The sequence below is a fragment of the Myotis daubentonii genome, chromosome 4 (assembly GCF_963259705.1).
Source record: "Myotis daubentonii chromosome 4, mMyoDau2.1, whole genome shotgun sequence".
NCBI lineage: Eukaryota > Metazoa > Chordata > Mammalia > Chiroptera > Vespertilionidae > Myotis > Myotis daubentonii.
The window spans coordinates 52,098,989-52,116,538 of record NC_081843.1 but is presented as its reverse complement, the minus strand read 5'-3'; the positions used below and the strand labels follow the sequence as shown (position 1 = coordinate 52,116,538).

Below are 17,550 nucleotides of genomic sequence, written 5' to 3'. Positions count from 1 at the left end.
GCCCCTTAAATTATACTAACCTAGGAGATAGGTAAAATAGACCATTTCTTTTGATATAATACTTTTTAATGAGTTGTCCCATAGTTTATTCCTTAATACTATTAATATTTTCCCTTTTTACTTCTGTAGGGCTGAGATGCTTCTGGATCAGTACCGAAAGAAGTCAAAACTTTTCCGCACTACAGTGCTCCTGGCCCCACTAGGAGATGATTTCCGCTATGTTGAACGCACGGAATGGGATCATCAGTTCAAGAATTATCAGATGCTTTTTGATTATATGAATTCTCAACCTCGGTATAATGTTAAGGTAATGAGAAAAAATTTACTCATGATACTGTCTTTGAAGTTGAGCCTTCATTATTAAATGAAGCTAAAACACAATAGCCTTAGTTTCTTTGTCCCGCGATGTAGTATTTCTTACAATATGTAGTTCTTATGTAAATTGTAATTCATGAAGAGGAAAATTACCTGATACCCTAGTGCCATTTCCAGGGTTTTCCATTTTCTATCACTCCATGAAGATTAGAGGGCGATTACTTCTATGTGGTTGAAAACATGCACCTACTAAGTTGTGATGTTCGTATTTTAATGATGTTCTGTTTGTCTACCAGCATTGACAGGTTATTGTTTCTCTCTGACAATGGCATCCTTGTGATTTAGTGGTGTGACAGGCAGGTGCAGGTGAACATGTCATGAATTTTGCAAGCAAATGTCTTGTGTCCAGAGAATACATTAGCATTTTCTTAGATGAGAAGACATCCAAAATTAATCATTTGATTATAGTCCTTGCTTTTTTTTGGTGTAGAAAATTTAAAATGTATCCTAAAGTTTTGAAAATAATACAAATACATCCCCACCACTCTGCAATCCATTCATTAGCTACAACATTCATCAACTCGACATCACTGTCACTTTCATTTCAGCTATGACCCACTGTCATCTCCCTGTCCCTGGGATTATTTTGGAGCAAATTTCAGATGTCATGTAGTTTCATCTATAACCATTTCAGTGTATATCTCTAAATGATAAGGACTCTGTTTAAAAATAGAATCATTGCCCTAGCTGGTTTGGTTCAGTGGATAGAGCATCGGCCTGTGGACTGAAGGGTCACAGATTTGATTCTGGTCAAAGGTACATGCCCGGGTTGTGGGCTTGATCCCAGTAGGGAGTGTGCAGGGGGCAACCAATCAATGATTCTCTCTCATCATTGATGTTTCTATCTCTCTCTCTCTCTCTCTTTCTCCCTCTCTGAAATCAATAAAAATATATTTTAAAAAATAAAATAAAAATAGAATCATAAAACTATTATCACATCTAAAAAATTAGCAACAATTCAATAATAGATTCAAGTTTTCCTGATTTCATAAAAACATTTAACAGATTCTTTGTGTGAGTCAAGATTCAAACTAGTCATATAATAGACTCTTTATGAGAAAATTATTTATCCAACATGTTTATTATATTCACATATTAACTTTTCAGACAATAGAAAATCTGTGAAAATACTGTACCAGGGAAGTGATATTACTGTGTAAGAAATTTAAAGGCTGACAATGGACCACATTTTATGTAGTGAGAATTCAGGTTTATTAAGTAAATTTAAATAATATCACATAGATAAATAAACTTAAATACCAAGTTTATTCAAGGTACTCACAACTGAATTTCTACCAGATTATGATCTCTGAGCATCAGGATTCTGTTTAAATCATCTCTGTAATATTCTCAAAGATTAAGCTCACACATGTACATTTGATTAGAGGGCCACGTATGTATGTTGGTATCTTATCTCTAAATATATTTTCCTGGGGAATGGTTTTGAACTCCATAAAAGGTTCTGCTGGCTGACTCTGAAGAATTAAATCCTAATTTTGGTATTTTACCTATTTCCTCCTTTGTTTGCACACTAGAGCAATTTTTTAAAATAATTTTTAAGATTGAAACATCACATGCATAGAATTGCAAAAACCAAAAGTATGCAGAGAATTTTTTTAAGTTTAAAAACCTCCATGTAACCATCATCCAGATCAAGAGGTAGAACATTTATAGCACCCTGGCATTCTCTCAGGAATTCTCCACATCATTATCAACTCCTGTAAAAGTAACCATATTTTTACTTCTGTCACCATGATTAGTGTTGCTTCTTTTTAAATTTTATAAAAAGGAAATCTTAAGCATGTGCTATTTTGCATCTAGCGTTTTTTGTTCCACATTATGTTTGTAAGATTCATCCATATTGTTGCATTTAGCAGTAGTTCATTCATTATTAATGCTGTATAATATCCCTATCCATTTGATAACTATACTACAATATAGTCATTCTATTGTTAATGAATATTTGGGTTGTTTCTGGTTTTCTTCTATTACAAATAAAAACGCTTTGAACATTTTATGCATGTTTTAGTGTATGGGTTTCTGTGGGTATAAAATGGGATGGAATTTTTTGGTTATTAATTATGTACATGTTTAGCTTTAATTAGATATTGCCAAACAATATTACAGAATAGATATATGAGCTGTTGCATTGTATGATTGTTTCAGTTGCTCCACTTCCTTACTCAGACTTTGTATTGTCAGGATTTATTTTTCACTTTTATCCTTTATGACAGATGTGATGATTTTATTTTGTATTTCCCTATGGTTAATGAGGTTGAGCTGACCCTCTTCTCATAATTTATTGCCACTTGGGTACCTTCCTTTATGAAATGCCTATTTAACTTTTTTGATGATTTTTTTTCCCTCTTAAATTGGTTTGTCTGTCTATTTCTAACCATTTATGGTTCCTTTATGTATTTTGGATTGAGTCTTATTTCAGATAAAAGTTATGCCTATATTATCTCCCCTTATGTAGTCTGTGTTTAATTCGTGCTGTCTTTTGATTAACAGAAATTCTTAATTTTAATTAAATCTAATATTACAGTATTTTCTTTTATGGTTAGTGCTATGTTCTGTTTAAGAATTTTTTGTTGACTCGATCATCATGAAAATACAGTTCTTACGAAGATGTCCTCTAGAACCTTTATTGGTTTACCTTCCACTTTTAGTTCCATTTGGAATTGATTATTGTGAGTCATGTGAGGATAGGGATCAAGATACACATTTGCCCATATGGATATCCAGCATTATTTATTGAAAAAAGTATAATTTTCTCACTGCACTGCAGCAGCATCTTTGACATTAATGATGAGCCTGACTTCATTCCTATGGATCTGTATCTAACCTCTCTATTCATTCGATTTTATCTATTTGACTAATCTCATACTAATTACGACAGCTTTATAGATTTTATTATCTGCTGGGGTGTCTTCTAATTTTGTTCTCATTAAGATTGCATTGATTATTCTTAGTTCTTTGAAGTTTTATGTAGGCTAAGGAGGACCAACTGTTAAATTTCTATATAAAAAAGTTGGGACTTTGATTAGGATTACATTCAATCTATGGATCAATTTGAGTGCAGTTAACTTCTTTACAAATATTAGGACATCTAATCCATGAACATGGTATATTTCGTGTATAAAAAAGCGATTGGCTTTTGAGTTTTAGCCTGGTATCCAGTAACCTTGATGCACTTCCTTTCTTTCCAAAAATTTTGTCCCTCAAGTCCTGACAGCTTTGACTGTCCTTCTATATCTTTAAACAAACCTTTTTTTCTCTATAGTTTATGAAGCTATGTCTGTTCTCAGTGCGATATTTAAAATTACTTTGCCTAAGCTGAAAACATGTTTATTATTTTCTTTTAATGAAAGGAAAAACAGGAGTAATTGAATAGCTAAAAAATTGACATTGTACTAGCCAAGAGAGCTAGTTTGCTATCCATCAACATTTATTTAACAATTTATCTAATTTTCCATATATGATGTCCTGATATAGGAGTTAAGATTAAGATTATGTTTAAGATTAAAATTTTGCTTTTTAATTTAAAAATCATTTAATTATATTTTTGGTTATATTTTTAGATGTCCCAAATGTTTGCTTTATTTGAGCTGCCAAGAGACTGTATAGAAAAACTTACTTTAAATATTTTCTTCTGAAACTACTCTAGCATAGAGGATTATATTTCAGCTCTTAAAGGCCGAAATAGGTTTGTGAGAAAGCCTACTAGGCCACTTACTTCAACTTTTCTCTGGGAAATACAAAGTAGGAAGTATTTTCATCCTGGCTAATAAAATTAAATCTTTTTAAAAGGTATAGTCAGTTGTTACTAGTAACTCTATAGTATGCCATGGTTTCCTAAAATTTGAAACTGAAAGGGATTTTTGTTATCTAATAGAAATCCCTTATTATTTAGATGAGCAAGGTACGACTTAGAAATATTTAGATTATTTAATATTTTGCCATTGTATACTTCCCTGATGTCATCTATACCTATTGGGTCTGAAGGTAATGCTGTATTTCCTTATATTTGTGACCCTCATTTCTTGTATGGTTTTACACACACACACACACACACACTTATATTCTGCTTCCTAGTAATTGAAGGAAGAAATAATACTTACAATATTAGCTAAAACATAGTGAGTACTTATTATTTGCTATTAATTTTTTAAAGTGCTTCACATTATTTGACTTATTTAATTCTCTTAACATTTTCCGGTAGGTACTATAATTATCCCCATTATAGATGAGGAAACCAAGACCTAAAAGACTAACATGCCTAAGACACTGTATTTGGTGAAGCCAAAATAAAAGTGGATAATACAGTTGAAAATTAATTTTCTTTAATGTAAACATAAGAATTTAGAAATAATCATCTGATTTGCTATTACAAAATTTACTGTATCACAATAAGATTATAATAAATTATTCTTGAGTTACTAATATCACTGTTGTGTTTCCAGTTGAAATTTTGCATTTGCATGGAGAAATGATAGCTAAAACTCACATCATTATATGCCAATATTCGTAAGCATTTTACTTAGAACTCCATTAGCTGTAACACAGAGACACGGATATTATATAGTATGGTCAAAGCTACATATTAAGTATTAGAGGTAGAATTCAAACCAATGCCATCTGGATCCAGGTTCCTTGGTGCTCTTAACCATTCTGCTCTGTGCTACTCACTGTTTAAACTACTTTTCTTTTTCTGCCACACTGAATCAAAATAGCTTTTAATCTCTCTCTCTCTCTCTCTCTCTCTCTGTCTCTCTCTCTCTCTCTCTCTCTCTCTCATAGGAAACAACAAAATTAACATCTTTCTATTAAAAGGATAACATTCCCTGTTGAATTCTCTGTTTATTCCTAAAAAATACTGTGTTTTAATATTTGTTTACAAGGTCTGATATAATGTTTCTCTTTTCTTTTGATTTATAGAATAGTTTGTTCTTATAAAAATGGATTTATGTATTGGAAATTTGAATCATTTGTCAGAAAGACCTATTCATCTGAGCAATCAACCTGACACTGTGTTGTACTTCTCTATTCAGTGTTGTGTTACCTGCTAATAAAGTCCTTTTTCAAAATATGACCTCCTGTTCCTGAAGTCCTCCCTTCTCCCTTATAGGAACTCAAACTGAGAGGAAGGGGAGACCAGGGGAGGGTATGCGTATATGACATAATGAAGTACTTAATGACTAACAAAACTTATTATTCTAGACTTTTGGAATATTTTGCTCAAAATATGTCTTTTATTTATGACTAGAGGCCTGATGCACGAAATTTGTGCAAGGGGCTTGACCCTCACAGTCTCAGCTGCCTTGGCCAGCCCTCACAGCCCCGGCCAGCCCTTGCAGCCCCAGCCAGCCCTCGTAGGCCCGGCTTCATCCAGAAGATCGTCTGGATGGTCCTTCTGCTCTTTGATCTAATTAGCATATTAACTCTTTATTATATATAGGATGTTTCCCCATCTTTCTTTCATTTCTGAATTATTTCATGTCCTGATCATTGAACTTTTTGAAATTCTACAGATATGTAAGGAGTTTTCAGATCCACAGATTTGTAGATCTAAATAGCTCTTCTTCTAAATGGTTAGTTGTACAAGTTTTCTCCTAGTGTAATTTGGGACTTGATGCCAGTAAAAGAAAGAGTCATGAGTATTTCCCCCCCTGTTTTTGAGTTTTGTAAAATCTGAGCTACATTTTTAAAATTTATTTTTATTGTTGGAAGTATTACAGATATCCTCCTTTTTTTCCCTTTTACTTCCTCCACCCTGTCACCTCCCTTCCCAGGCCTTCATCACACTATTGTCTGTGTCGATGAGGTATGCATATCTATACTAATAAAAGGGTACTATGCTAATTAGACTGGACATCTTCCCATCACCCTTCCAGATAAAGCCACAGTGGCAGGAGCTGAGACAGAGGCAGTTAGGGGTGATCAGGCTGGCAGGGGAGAACAGTCAGGGTCGATCACGCCTGCAGGGGAGGTCAGTCAGGGGCAATCAGGCTGGCAGGGGAGGCCAGTCAGGAGATCAGGCCGGCAGGGGGGAGCAGTTAGGGGCTGATCAGGCCAGCGGGGGGTGGCAGTTAGGGGCGATCAGGTCGGCAGGCAGGCAAGTGGTTAGGAGCCAGTAGTTCCGAATTGTGAGAGGGATGTCCCTCAAGGGGTCCCAGATTAGAGAGGGTGCAAGCTGGGCTGAAGGACTCCCCCACCCCCCATGCATGAATTTCATGCACCAGGCCTCTACTATGCATATAAATTCCCAGGTTAATCTCTCCCACCCACCCACCCCCACCTTCCTCTGAGACTACATATTTTTACTTGGAAGCTTACCTTAAGTATTTATTAGAAACTTTTCATTGTAGCGCAACAGTAATTTTAATGTAACTATGAATAATTGAAGTGTAATTTATTTTTACTAGATTCAGTTTGGAACTTTATCAGATTACTTTGATGCCCTGGATAAAGAAGATGCAACTAGTAGAATGAATAGCCAGTCACTGTTCCCTGTTCTAAGTGGAGATTTTTTCACTTACGCTGACCGAGATGATCATTACTGGAGTGGCTACTTTACATCCAGACCTTTTTACAAACGAATGGATAGAATATTGGAATCCCACTTAAGGTACATTTACCTTTAGGTAGATGCGTTTAGTTATTTACTTCTCTTACATTATCATAGCCTTCTGTAGAGTTTTGTGTAATATAAAACATTTATGGAGTGTCAGGATGTATTTTATGTAATTGTGAAGTTTTAATGAAATCGGAGCTATGTCTCCAAAGCATAATCAAATTATTGCATGAGTTTTTGTTCTGGAAGGAAAAGCAGTTTATGTAATTATTTTTTCTGGGAGTTGTATTATGTATTTTATATTTTTCTAATTAATTGCCTATATTGGCACACAATGATAATATTCAGTGACATTGTCATATTTGTCTACAGGTCAGTAATCTGGCTAAATTATTGGAAATGGGCGTGAATCAAAAGGAGCAAATAGGGCCTCTCAGTAGCCAAAATGTGAGCCTCAAAGTACATACTCTGAAATGAATGTATTTTGTTGGTAGGAGAACTTTAGAGGCTTCATCTCAGTTCTTATTTTATTTGAAACACATTTCTATAGGTGCACTTTTCTGCTTAGAAGAACAAAACTTTTAAGAGATGAGAAATAATCGAGGCAGAGTGAAAAAAAATAAACTTGCATGGAGAAGACAAATGTCAGTAGAAAACACGCAAACGTTCTATAGCAGCCTTGTCCAGTAGAACTTTTAGTTACTGTCCAATAGAACATTCTGCAGTGATAGAAATACTCTGTTTCTGTGCTGTTTAGTGTGGTAGCCACACTGTCAAGCGCTTGAAATGTGACCAGTGTGACTGAGGAACTGAAATCTTAATTTTATTTAATTTTAGTAAATTCAAATGCATGTACTACATGTAGCCAGTGGCTATCACAGTGGAGAAGCACAGTTTTAACTGAGTCTTGTTTTTGATAAAAATGAATCATCCCAGGGATTTGTATGTATGTGTAACCCAGGAGAGTAATTAATTTTCATGATGAATTCATTTTCAGTTTGGTTCAAATCATGAATTGATGATGATTAATTTTCATGACAAATTTCAGTATTAAAAATAAAAAGCTATATCATATCTATGCTCTTTTATAAACTAGTGGGAACAATACATTTTAGGAAGCATATAAAAAAAAACATGAATTTCTTAAAGAGTTGTACATTGGTATAATAATGTGTTTTTATTATTTTACTGTTGTGCTACTCTTATTATTACAAAAGCTTAATGTTTTTTGACTGGATATTAACAAGTGCGCCAGATGAATACATTATTTCTGTATTTGTAATGAAACAGTATATTTCATAGAGATTTATGCATTTTACTGAGTAGACTGTTAGTTCTCTGTTAGGGTATTCTGAACTATCTATGACAAAAACAGAGCCCGATTATGATAGATTTTTCAATGTCAACTGTTTTTTAGTAGCAAAGAGTTATGAATGTTGGGTCAGTATTAACTTATTGAACATATTGAAGGTGAAGTAGTAACTATGGGTAATATAATTTGAAAATTCTGCTGCTTTAAAATGAACAATAAAAGTATAATTGTGAGCCCTGACTGGTTTGGCTCAGTGGATAGAGCATCGGCCTGCGGACTGAAGGGTCCCAGGTACGATTCCAGTCAAGGGCATGTAGTTTGGTTGCAGGCACATCTCCAGTGGGGGGTGTGCAGGAAGCAGCTGATTGATGTTTCTCTCTCATCTGATGTTTCTAACTCTCTGTCCCTCTCCCTTCCTCTGTAAAAAAAAAATCATTAAAATATATATAATTATGAATTTCATAATTTAATTTATTTGAAAATAAGTTTATTATCTCATAATAGTAATATTTTATCCTAATGCTCATTTGTAAACATACAATGTTTACAAATTAAAATTTTAATAAAAAAGTAAAGTATAAAGAATAAATATTCTTAAAGTCCACTTTCTTACATTTTGGTATATATATACATATATTCTTTTCAAAACCAGTAGTTGCTAAGAATATGTATAAACATATGTACACAAATTCTTTAATAAGACAAATTTAGTAATTCTTATGCTGTAAATTTCAGAAGGGTTAGAATTTAAAAACAAATTATTTAATACTAGGGGCCCGGTGCACGAAATTCATGCACTGGGGGTGTGTGGGGGGGAGTGTCCCTCAGCCCAGCCTGCCCCCTCTCACATACTGGGAGCCCTCAGGCGTTGACCCCCATCACCCTCCAATCACAGGATCAGCCCCTTGCCCAGGCCTGACACTTCTGGCCTAGGCGTCTGGCCCGGGCAGTGGGGACCTGCAGCTGCAGCGGCCCCGCGATCGTGGGCTTCGCTTTAGGCCCAGGCAAGGGACCCCTAGCTCCTGGGACTGCCAGCTTCAACTGTGCCCAGCTCCCATCGCTGGCTCCACCCCTACTTCCTGCTACCACTGGCCAGGACGGAAAAGGCACCTGATTCTCCGATCATGGCTGGGGGGCAGGGCAAAGGTGGCCCCAGGGCCACCTTTGCCCTGCCCCCCAGCTCTTAGCTCCCCCCTGGGTTTCCGATCACTGTCAGTGGCAGGGGGCTTCTTCCTGCTTTCCCTTTGGCCTCCCTGCATTGTGCCTACATATGCAAATTAACCGCCATCTTGTTGGCAGTCAACTGCCAATCTTAGTTGGCGGTTAATTTGCATATAGCCCTGATTAGCCAATGAAAAGGGTAGCTCGTACGCCAATTACCATTTTTCTCTTTTATTAGTGTTGATCTTTTCATTATTTCAACAATTTAAAGGAATTTATTGTTTTCAAAAAGCACTGAAAATCTCCTCTTTTTCCTGGGATCTTAATACATTTGCAAGCCACCTTGGTTTTCTTCCCATCATCTTTAACATGTTTTGCATAGAGAACCTTCTTATATTTTTTACTCCATCAAGCTATGGCTCTTTTTAAAGAACTTTTAAACCTATCTTGAATCATATCCTCTGATGAAAAAAAGATAAAAGGTGAAAATTATAAATTCCCATTTTCTTGCTCAAAAGCTATTCTTAAAGCTAAAGTGTTTTATTCTTTAAAATAAACAAGAAAAGCCAGAGTGTGCCTGTCATCTTTCAGTTTTTATTGTTAAATTCTCTATATTGCGTGTTATTATTCAACATTTAGAGTAGCTCTTGTCACTGAACAATCAAGCCATCATTTTCTGCTTCTCCTTTACTGTTCGCCTCCCATTCCTGTAATGTGCGTTTTCCCACCACCTCTCCTCTTAATGTACATTTGTAAGAGTAAATAGCTTTCTGGTGATGAAGTTCATGGCATATGTCTTCACTGCTCTTGGAGAGAAGAAAGGAAGAAAACATTTATCACGTTCTTACTGCTTTGCTGAGATATTTTTTTCCTGATGTTATTCATAAATAAGCCTATCTTGCTGCCAGTGTGTACTGGTCTCTTTCTAGAATGAGAGCCATTTGTATCAACAGGAAAATTATGTTCTTTGATGATTGAGGATATAGATTTATTAGATAGATACCTTGGTGGTATAATAGAAATGTTTATTATCAATACCTTTCTTATAAATTGTACTGAAATTGTGGATTTTTAAGTCACATTTGAAAATGTATCAATGCAACGTATTTTAGATAGCAACCTAAAATGATTATTTTGAAATAAAAATTAATGACTATTTTATGCATTTAGGGCTGCTGAAATTCTCTACTATTTCGCCCTGAAACAAGCTCAGAAATACAAGATAAGTGCATTTCTTTCATCATCCTCTTATACGGCGCTTACAGAAGCCAGAAGGAATGTGGGACTGTTTCAACATCATGATGCTATCACAGGAACCGCAAAAGATTGGGTGGTTGTGGATTATGGTACCAGGTAATATAATTATTAAAATGTGATCGTAAAACAAAATCTTTTAAAACTTTGGGTTATAAGCTTTATCTTTTGATGTTTTTTTGTCTGTGTGTTTGTTTTAAATATATATATTTATTGATTTCAGAGAGGAAGGGGGAGAAAGAGATAGAAGCATCAATGATGAGAGACAATCATTGATTGGCTGTCTCCTGCATGTCCCCTATTGGGGATTGAGCCCGCAATCCAGGCATATGCCCTTGGCCAGAATCAAACCCGGGACCCTTCAGTCCACAGGCCGACACTTTATCCACTGAGCCAAACCAAATAGGGCTTGATGAAGTTTGTAATGTATATCAGACTACATTAATAATATTCCTTGTAACTGGCCGGTTAGCTCAGTTGGTTAGAGCGTGGTGCTAATAATAATATTCCTTGTAATATTTCTGTAAAAATAAAACACCAATTTTCAAAGCATTTTTTTCAAGAAATATGTTCACAGCGTACTAGCTTTCTCAACTTTTTATTACAGTGCATTTGTACAAATGAAGTAGTAAAATATTATAAAATGGATCCTGTTTTCTCCCAAGTGGTACTTGGAGTACCTTCATAACTAAGGATTTGATAACCAAATCATGGTTATAACTCAGAGAGATACAGAGGTTCACTTCATTGTATAGAAATTTAATTTCATCCAGTTGTTCTTGGATATCTTATATTTCTAGAGGGATATTGACAAGAAAGAGGAAGCCTAGAAGCATAACCAGCAAGTACAAGAACCTAGAAACCTTGTCAAATATGGATTATATAAGGAATTGGGATGAGAAAGGAAGGCCTGGGTATTAATATTAAAGTCATCCTCAACATTTTGTAGCATTTAACATCATAAAGCTGTTAGATGAATGAGGGGAGAAAACCTCAGTTATTTTCATATTGCAGAATTAGAAACAATGAGTACAGTCTTTAGCTTAGAAAAGCCGGTTCTTGTAAACAGTGCTTCCCAATAATGGAAAGGCTTATCTTTTTGTAATAGTGAGATTTCCATCAATATGCTGGAGTGTGAACTACCATTCATTAGGATCAGTGCAGAGGAGATTCTTACAGGAAGGAATGTTGGTGGTTGCCTCACTATAGTTCAGATTATTATTTCTTCCAGATTTTTTTTTTCTATCAACAGTGGTATGCTGTGATAGCACTTTAAAATTATTAAAAATATGCTCTGATTTTCTTATAGATTTAAAAAGTGAATCTCTGTTTTACATAAACAATTGATCCACAGCTGATGTTACCAATTGAAATAAATGTTAATTATGTTTTGTTAATATTTTGACTGCCTTTCTAGAAATTTGGGAGAAAATACCCTTGAGGTTTCATTAGTTGATTTGAGTCATATATATATATATATATATATTCAATTTCAAGGTAGTATCTTGAATATCTTCTCAATTTTCTTGTGGCATATGTATTTGGAATCCATCTCTTGAGGTTTAAGATGAATTTAAAGTGGAAAACACTCACTGGATGATAATGATGCTGGTATTTTTCCCTCAAGAAGCAACTTTTTGTTTGTTTGTTTCAAGAGATTTTGAAAGTAAGGTTAGATCTTCAATTTTTTCTTTTCACTTGTCTTCTTGGTATATTGAAAGTTTAAACATAAGGTCACTTAGAATCAGACCTGAGTTTCTAAGAGGATAAAGAGAAGTCCTTCTCCTGCACTGCCTCCTTGCTTTCTGGCTGCCATGTTGAAAGAGATTTAGGTACAGGTTACTGAGTTTTTGCTACAGGACATTTTCTGTCTCATCAACTTTCCAGATACCTGTCATTATATCTTCCATGTGTTTGCTATTACTTTTAGCTTATAAAAACATTCCTCTACAAATTGCATCTTAGAGAAAAACACACAACAATAATTCTCAGATTGTATTGACATTTGTGAATTTGCTTTGTGAGCAGTTCACACTTCACTGAAACATCATAAACAATTATCAAGTCATTATCACAGACATTTTCATTTGGAAATTTCAAAACACAGGTAAGAGAATTATAAATAAAGAGGCAGGTATGTCCAGAAAGTTTTCTATTTCAAGTGAGTTCTTATCAGTGTTATCTTTTGATTAACCTTTTTTCTTCTTCTAAGTACTTACTAGTAATCGGTGGCATAAAAAGATTCTTTCTAGCCCTAGCAGGTTTGGCTCGGTGGATAGAGCGTCAGCCTGTGGACTAAAGGGTCCCAGACTCAATTCTGGTCAAGGGCACATGCCTGGGTTGTGGGCTCAATCCCCAGTGGTGGGCGTGCAGGAGGCAGCCAACCAATGATTCTCATCATTGATGTTTCTATCTCTCTCTCCCTCTTCCTTCCTCTCTGAAATCAATAAAAATATATTACCAAAAAAAAAAAAAAAAAAAAAAGGTTCTTTCTAGGTTTCACTTTGTGACTACAGGAATGGGGTAATGTTGCTTCAACCAGTATGAAAGAAATTGAAAATATTGTGTACTGATTTTTAAGTTATTTCTCAAACTAATAAAATTTTTGGTTCACAGACTCTTTCATTCATTAATGAATTTGAAGAAGATAATTGGATCTTCCACACTACTACTACTTTTGAAGGACAAACACTCATATGAATCATACTCTTTCGATACTCTCCTAGACATGGTTAGTTGATATCTCTTATATCCATTATAAAAATGTGATTCTTTTGTTCTTTGATTGGAAAAAAGGGGTGAGAAGCTTAGTGAAAAGACATTGAAAAATAATTACTTTTTGTACATTATTTGAAATAATTTGTATTACTTTATATAAATTATTTGTGTGTTCTTTCCTATAAGTGTGCCTATGTTTGATTTATGGTGTGTACTTTGTTCTGACCAAATTTAAGTGTGAAAAATAAAATAATAAACTTATTTCAAGGAATGTGAAACATACACTCTTTTAGAACACTATTAAGGTGATATTGTAAGGTAACTAGATATTACAAATAACTATTTTGCTGGGCATTAATTAGAATCCCCTTGATATTTGAACTTCTATAAATCCTTAATCTGTTCTTAGTAAACTTTAATTTGAGTACTCTTAACTTATCTTCTGGTTTCAGGATGAGTCCATGAGGGCTATGGGCAGTGCTGGGATGTGTAACAGTAGGACAGTGATTGAGGATTTAGGAGACTAGCTGTTTGCCTCAACCTCTGCACCTGATTGCATGGGCCTTGAAAAAGTTATAACATCTGTGAGCCCTCATTCATTTAACATAAAGTGGGATGATAATACCTACCTTGTCTAGTGTTATTATTAGGATCAGAGGAGCTAATAAAACAGAGCATACACTGAAAGGAAGAACAGTGGAAGAAATGTTTGATTGTAACCCTCTTTACATTTCCACATGGGCACTCAGATATTTTAAAATTATAATTTATGTGTCATTAGAATCTTGTGAATAATAGACTTTCACATTTTATATGTAATTTAAATTTACATTTGTGGAATCAGATATTTACATATACTGATGCTTACAATCAGATCCTGATTATGCATTTTCATACTAAAGTTAAAAAATGCAGTAAGTAGACATACATTTCTTAATGTGACACATAATGATACAAAAGTAAAGTAGTAAAACTTTTTGCAAAATTATCTCTAGAACTAGATTTATTTTGTTCCTAATTGGAGCTACCCATATGGACTCTAGTCCCAAGTAATATAGACTGTACTAGATGTCTAAATATATACACATGCACAATACACACAAGACTTATTTATTTTGAACTTTGTTGGGCATTATGTAGCTGCAAAGAGGATTTTTTTCTTATTTTGCTTTTTTTAAAGATTTTTGCAAGGTAATATTGCATAGATAATTTCGAAGCTTGTTTTAAAATAAAATTTTCTTTACATTTTTATAGGATTTAAAACAAAAATCACAAGGTTCCCTGCCACAAAAAAATATAATAAAGCTGAGTGCTGAGCCAAGGTAAAATACATTTCTCTTATACTTTTACTACTTTTCTGACTTGACTCTTTTGGTTTTCATGATTCTGTTTTCTATTTGGCAGATAGTATTTCATTTAATCATTTTATTAATTTTAAAATATTTCCTGAAGAATGGATTCCCTCTCATGACTATGTCATGTTCATTGCTAATAGTTAATGCATACTTGGCAAGAGATGGTAAATATATAGCTGTGATAAAAATTACCTTATCTTTGTAACATTGATTATTTTCACAGTATGTTCTTTACTGATTAACTTCTGTTTACTTACTTTCTTTTAATTAATCCCCATTTATTTTAAATGAAGAAAGAAACTTAGTTGACCTAATAATGGTGCATTTAATTGGTGGCTGCCTCTGATTTACAAAGAAATGCTTGATGTTTTTATTGGCAATTATTCAAAAAGTCATCTGTTTTAAATGACCACATATCCATCAGTCAGTACCCAGTATACTGAGATACACAATGTATTTTTGTAATATAACTTTTTACTATTTAAATTGAGAAATTTAATATCACCTCTTACAAATCTTATATAATAAACAGGTAATATGCAAATTGTCCCTTATGCTGTAATGGCATCAAAAGTTGGCAGCACGCACAGCGGGGGTGGGGCAGTGGGGGCATGGCTGGTGGCTGCTTCCGCCAAGGTTTCCAAGGCCCCACGGCCCCACATGGCGCACCACAGGGGCAAGGCCCGGCAGCCACTGCGCAGGGCCCAGAGGTGGGACGTCCGGGCGGCACTCCAAGACTCGGGGCTGTCTGCAGTGTTCCGGCCTTGCAGGGCAGGACTCTGGGACTTGGAGTGGTCCTGTGGTGCAGGGGATGGGGAGGGTGTGTATCCCGGGTCTCACGCACTTTCGCGCAACAGGTCACTAGTTATAGGATAAAGGAATAACTGTAAAGAGGAATTCATGATTTTAACTAGGTGTACTTTATTAAGTTATTAAAAAATAAATGGCCGAAACCGGTTTGGCTCAGTGGATGGAGCGTCGGCCTGCGGACTGAGGGGTCCCAGGTTCGATTCCGATCAGGGGCATGTACCTGGGTTGCGGGCACATCCCCAGTGGGGGGTGTGCAGGAGGCAGCTGATCGATGTTTCTCTCTCATCGATGTTTCTGGCTCTCTGTCTCTCTCCCTTTCTCTCTGTAAAAAATCAATAAAATATATATTTAAAAAAATAAATAAATAAATAAATGGAATCAAAGTATTACAGAAAATTTACAATTGATCTTAAGGAAGTGTTCATTCAAGGAAATTATTATTGACGGTAGTATGGGACAGAAGAATACCATGCTATTCTTTGTTGAAGAAAAAAGCCCCCAATATGTGTAGGGCACCAGGGCTGAATAGAAGACTGAATATTACAGCACAGCCACCTTGGATCATAGCCTTTTGGTAACTTGCAGTTAGGCTACAACTACGCATTGAATGTGTTATTCACTCACACTTTTCTCCATGTCTGCATCTTCTTTATATCCTTCAGGCCTTATTAACAATCTGGTTATTTTATTTATTTATTTTTTTGTTGTACATTGCCCTTACTAAAAATTAACTCTGTGAGGTCAGGGAACTTGTTTGCTGTTGAATCCCCAGGCAAATATCTGGCATAACAAATATTTGTCAAATTAACTAACTCAAGACAAGAGAGAGTCACGAGCCAATATCAACATGAAGATCAAGGGTAACTTTAACATTCAGTGTGGATGTTACTTCTATGAGAGTAAATAAATGGAAAAGTTATCACGGAAACCTATGACACAGCTCTACAAAGTGACCAAAAAAAAACAAAAAACAATGGGAATAGTGTGAAGACTCAGAAGAACTTTAAAAATTATTTATTACAGAGACCAGAAAAAAAATGTTAATAAAACCCAATCTTTGGAATTCTCAAAATGGTTGAGTCGTGATCTCTAAGCAATATGAAATAGAAAGCAAAAGGCTGAAATGAAAGGCCAAGATATGAAAAATGGGAGGAGTGCTGTAGGAAAGATCATTGGGAGGCTAGAATAGAACATCATTAGTGATTCTGAAGAGTAAAACGGATATTGTGAAAGAGTATTTCATTGACATGAATTTAAAAAATTAAAACTCTTGAGATACTTTTAAGAATGCAGAGAAAAGGAAGACGAGTGGTAATGAGAAAGACAATTATAGGTATAGAGGACAGGATTTCAACAAAAGAACTATAGGTATTTTTAAATTTTTCAATTGCCATTGACATACAATTATATTAGTTTGAGGTGTACAACATAGTGATTAGACAGTTACCTTATGAAGTTTAAACATGGGGTGCGGGGAGCAGATCTCCCCCTTGCGGGTTCTTGCCTCATGAAGTTTGAAGAATAAAATTCACAGACTAAAAGGACTTGTTAGTAAAAGGGTGGAAATTTATGGAAGCAAATACAGACTCCCACGTAGGGAGGGGCTCCCAAGGGGGTAACCCACTAAGCCCCCTTTTTCTAAGGTTTATAAAGGCTATAGTTCTTTTTCTCTTCATGCTCTCTTCTAATTGGACCCCTTCCCTATTTTATGACCCTGTGCTTTTCTAATTGGTCACTCTTTTGCAGAATATTATCTTCAAAGTCCAAAACCCATGTGGTGCCCCCCTATATTTCTTCCCCTTATCTTGTAACATTCCTTTATCTCCTGGGAACATATGTTTCCCTCTTTCCAGCATCTGTTGACATTTCTCTATCCTCTGTGAAAGTATGTTTCCTTTTTCCCCATACTCTATGATTTTTCTTTATCCTCTATGAAATTATGTCTTCCTCTCACCTTATCCTGTGGCACCTTTCTATTCACTGTGAATGTA

At 35.1% G+C, this 17,550-nt stretch overlaps 1 protein-coding gene across 4 annotated transcripts in view; it reads left to right on the top strand.

Moving 5' to 3' along the window:
* MAN2A1 (mannosidase alpha class 2A member 1) overlaps window positions 1-17,550 on the top strand; it is a 159,711-nt gene that overhangs the window by 76,080 nt on the left and 66,081 nt on the right. For all 4 annotated transcript variants that reach the window (XM_059693936.1, XM_059693935.1, XM_059693933.1 and 1 more), the window contains 5 exons: window positions 130-307; window positions 6,801-7,003; window positions 10,593-10,775; window positions 13,293-13,407; window positions 14,649-14,716. In XM_059693936.1, the coding sequence (XP_059549919.1) occupies window positions 130-307; window positions 6,801-7,003; window positions 10,593-10,775; window positions 13,293-13,407; window positions 14,649-14,716 (747 nt within the window). The remainder of the gene's footprint in view (window positions 1-129; window positions 308-6,800; window positions 7,004-10,592; window positions 10,776-13,292; window positions 13,408-14,648; window positions 14,717-17,550) is intronic.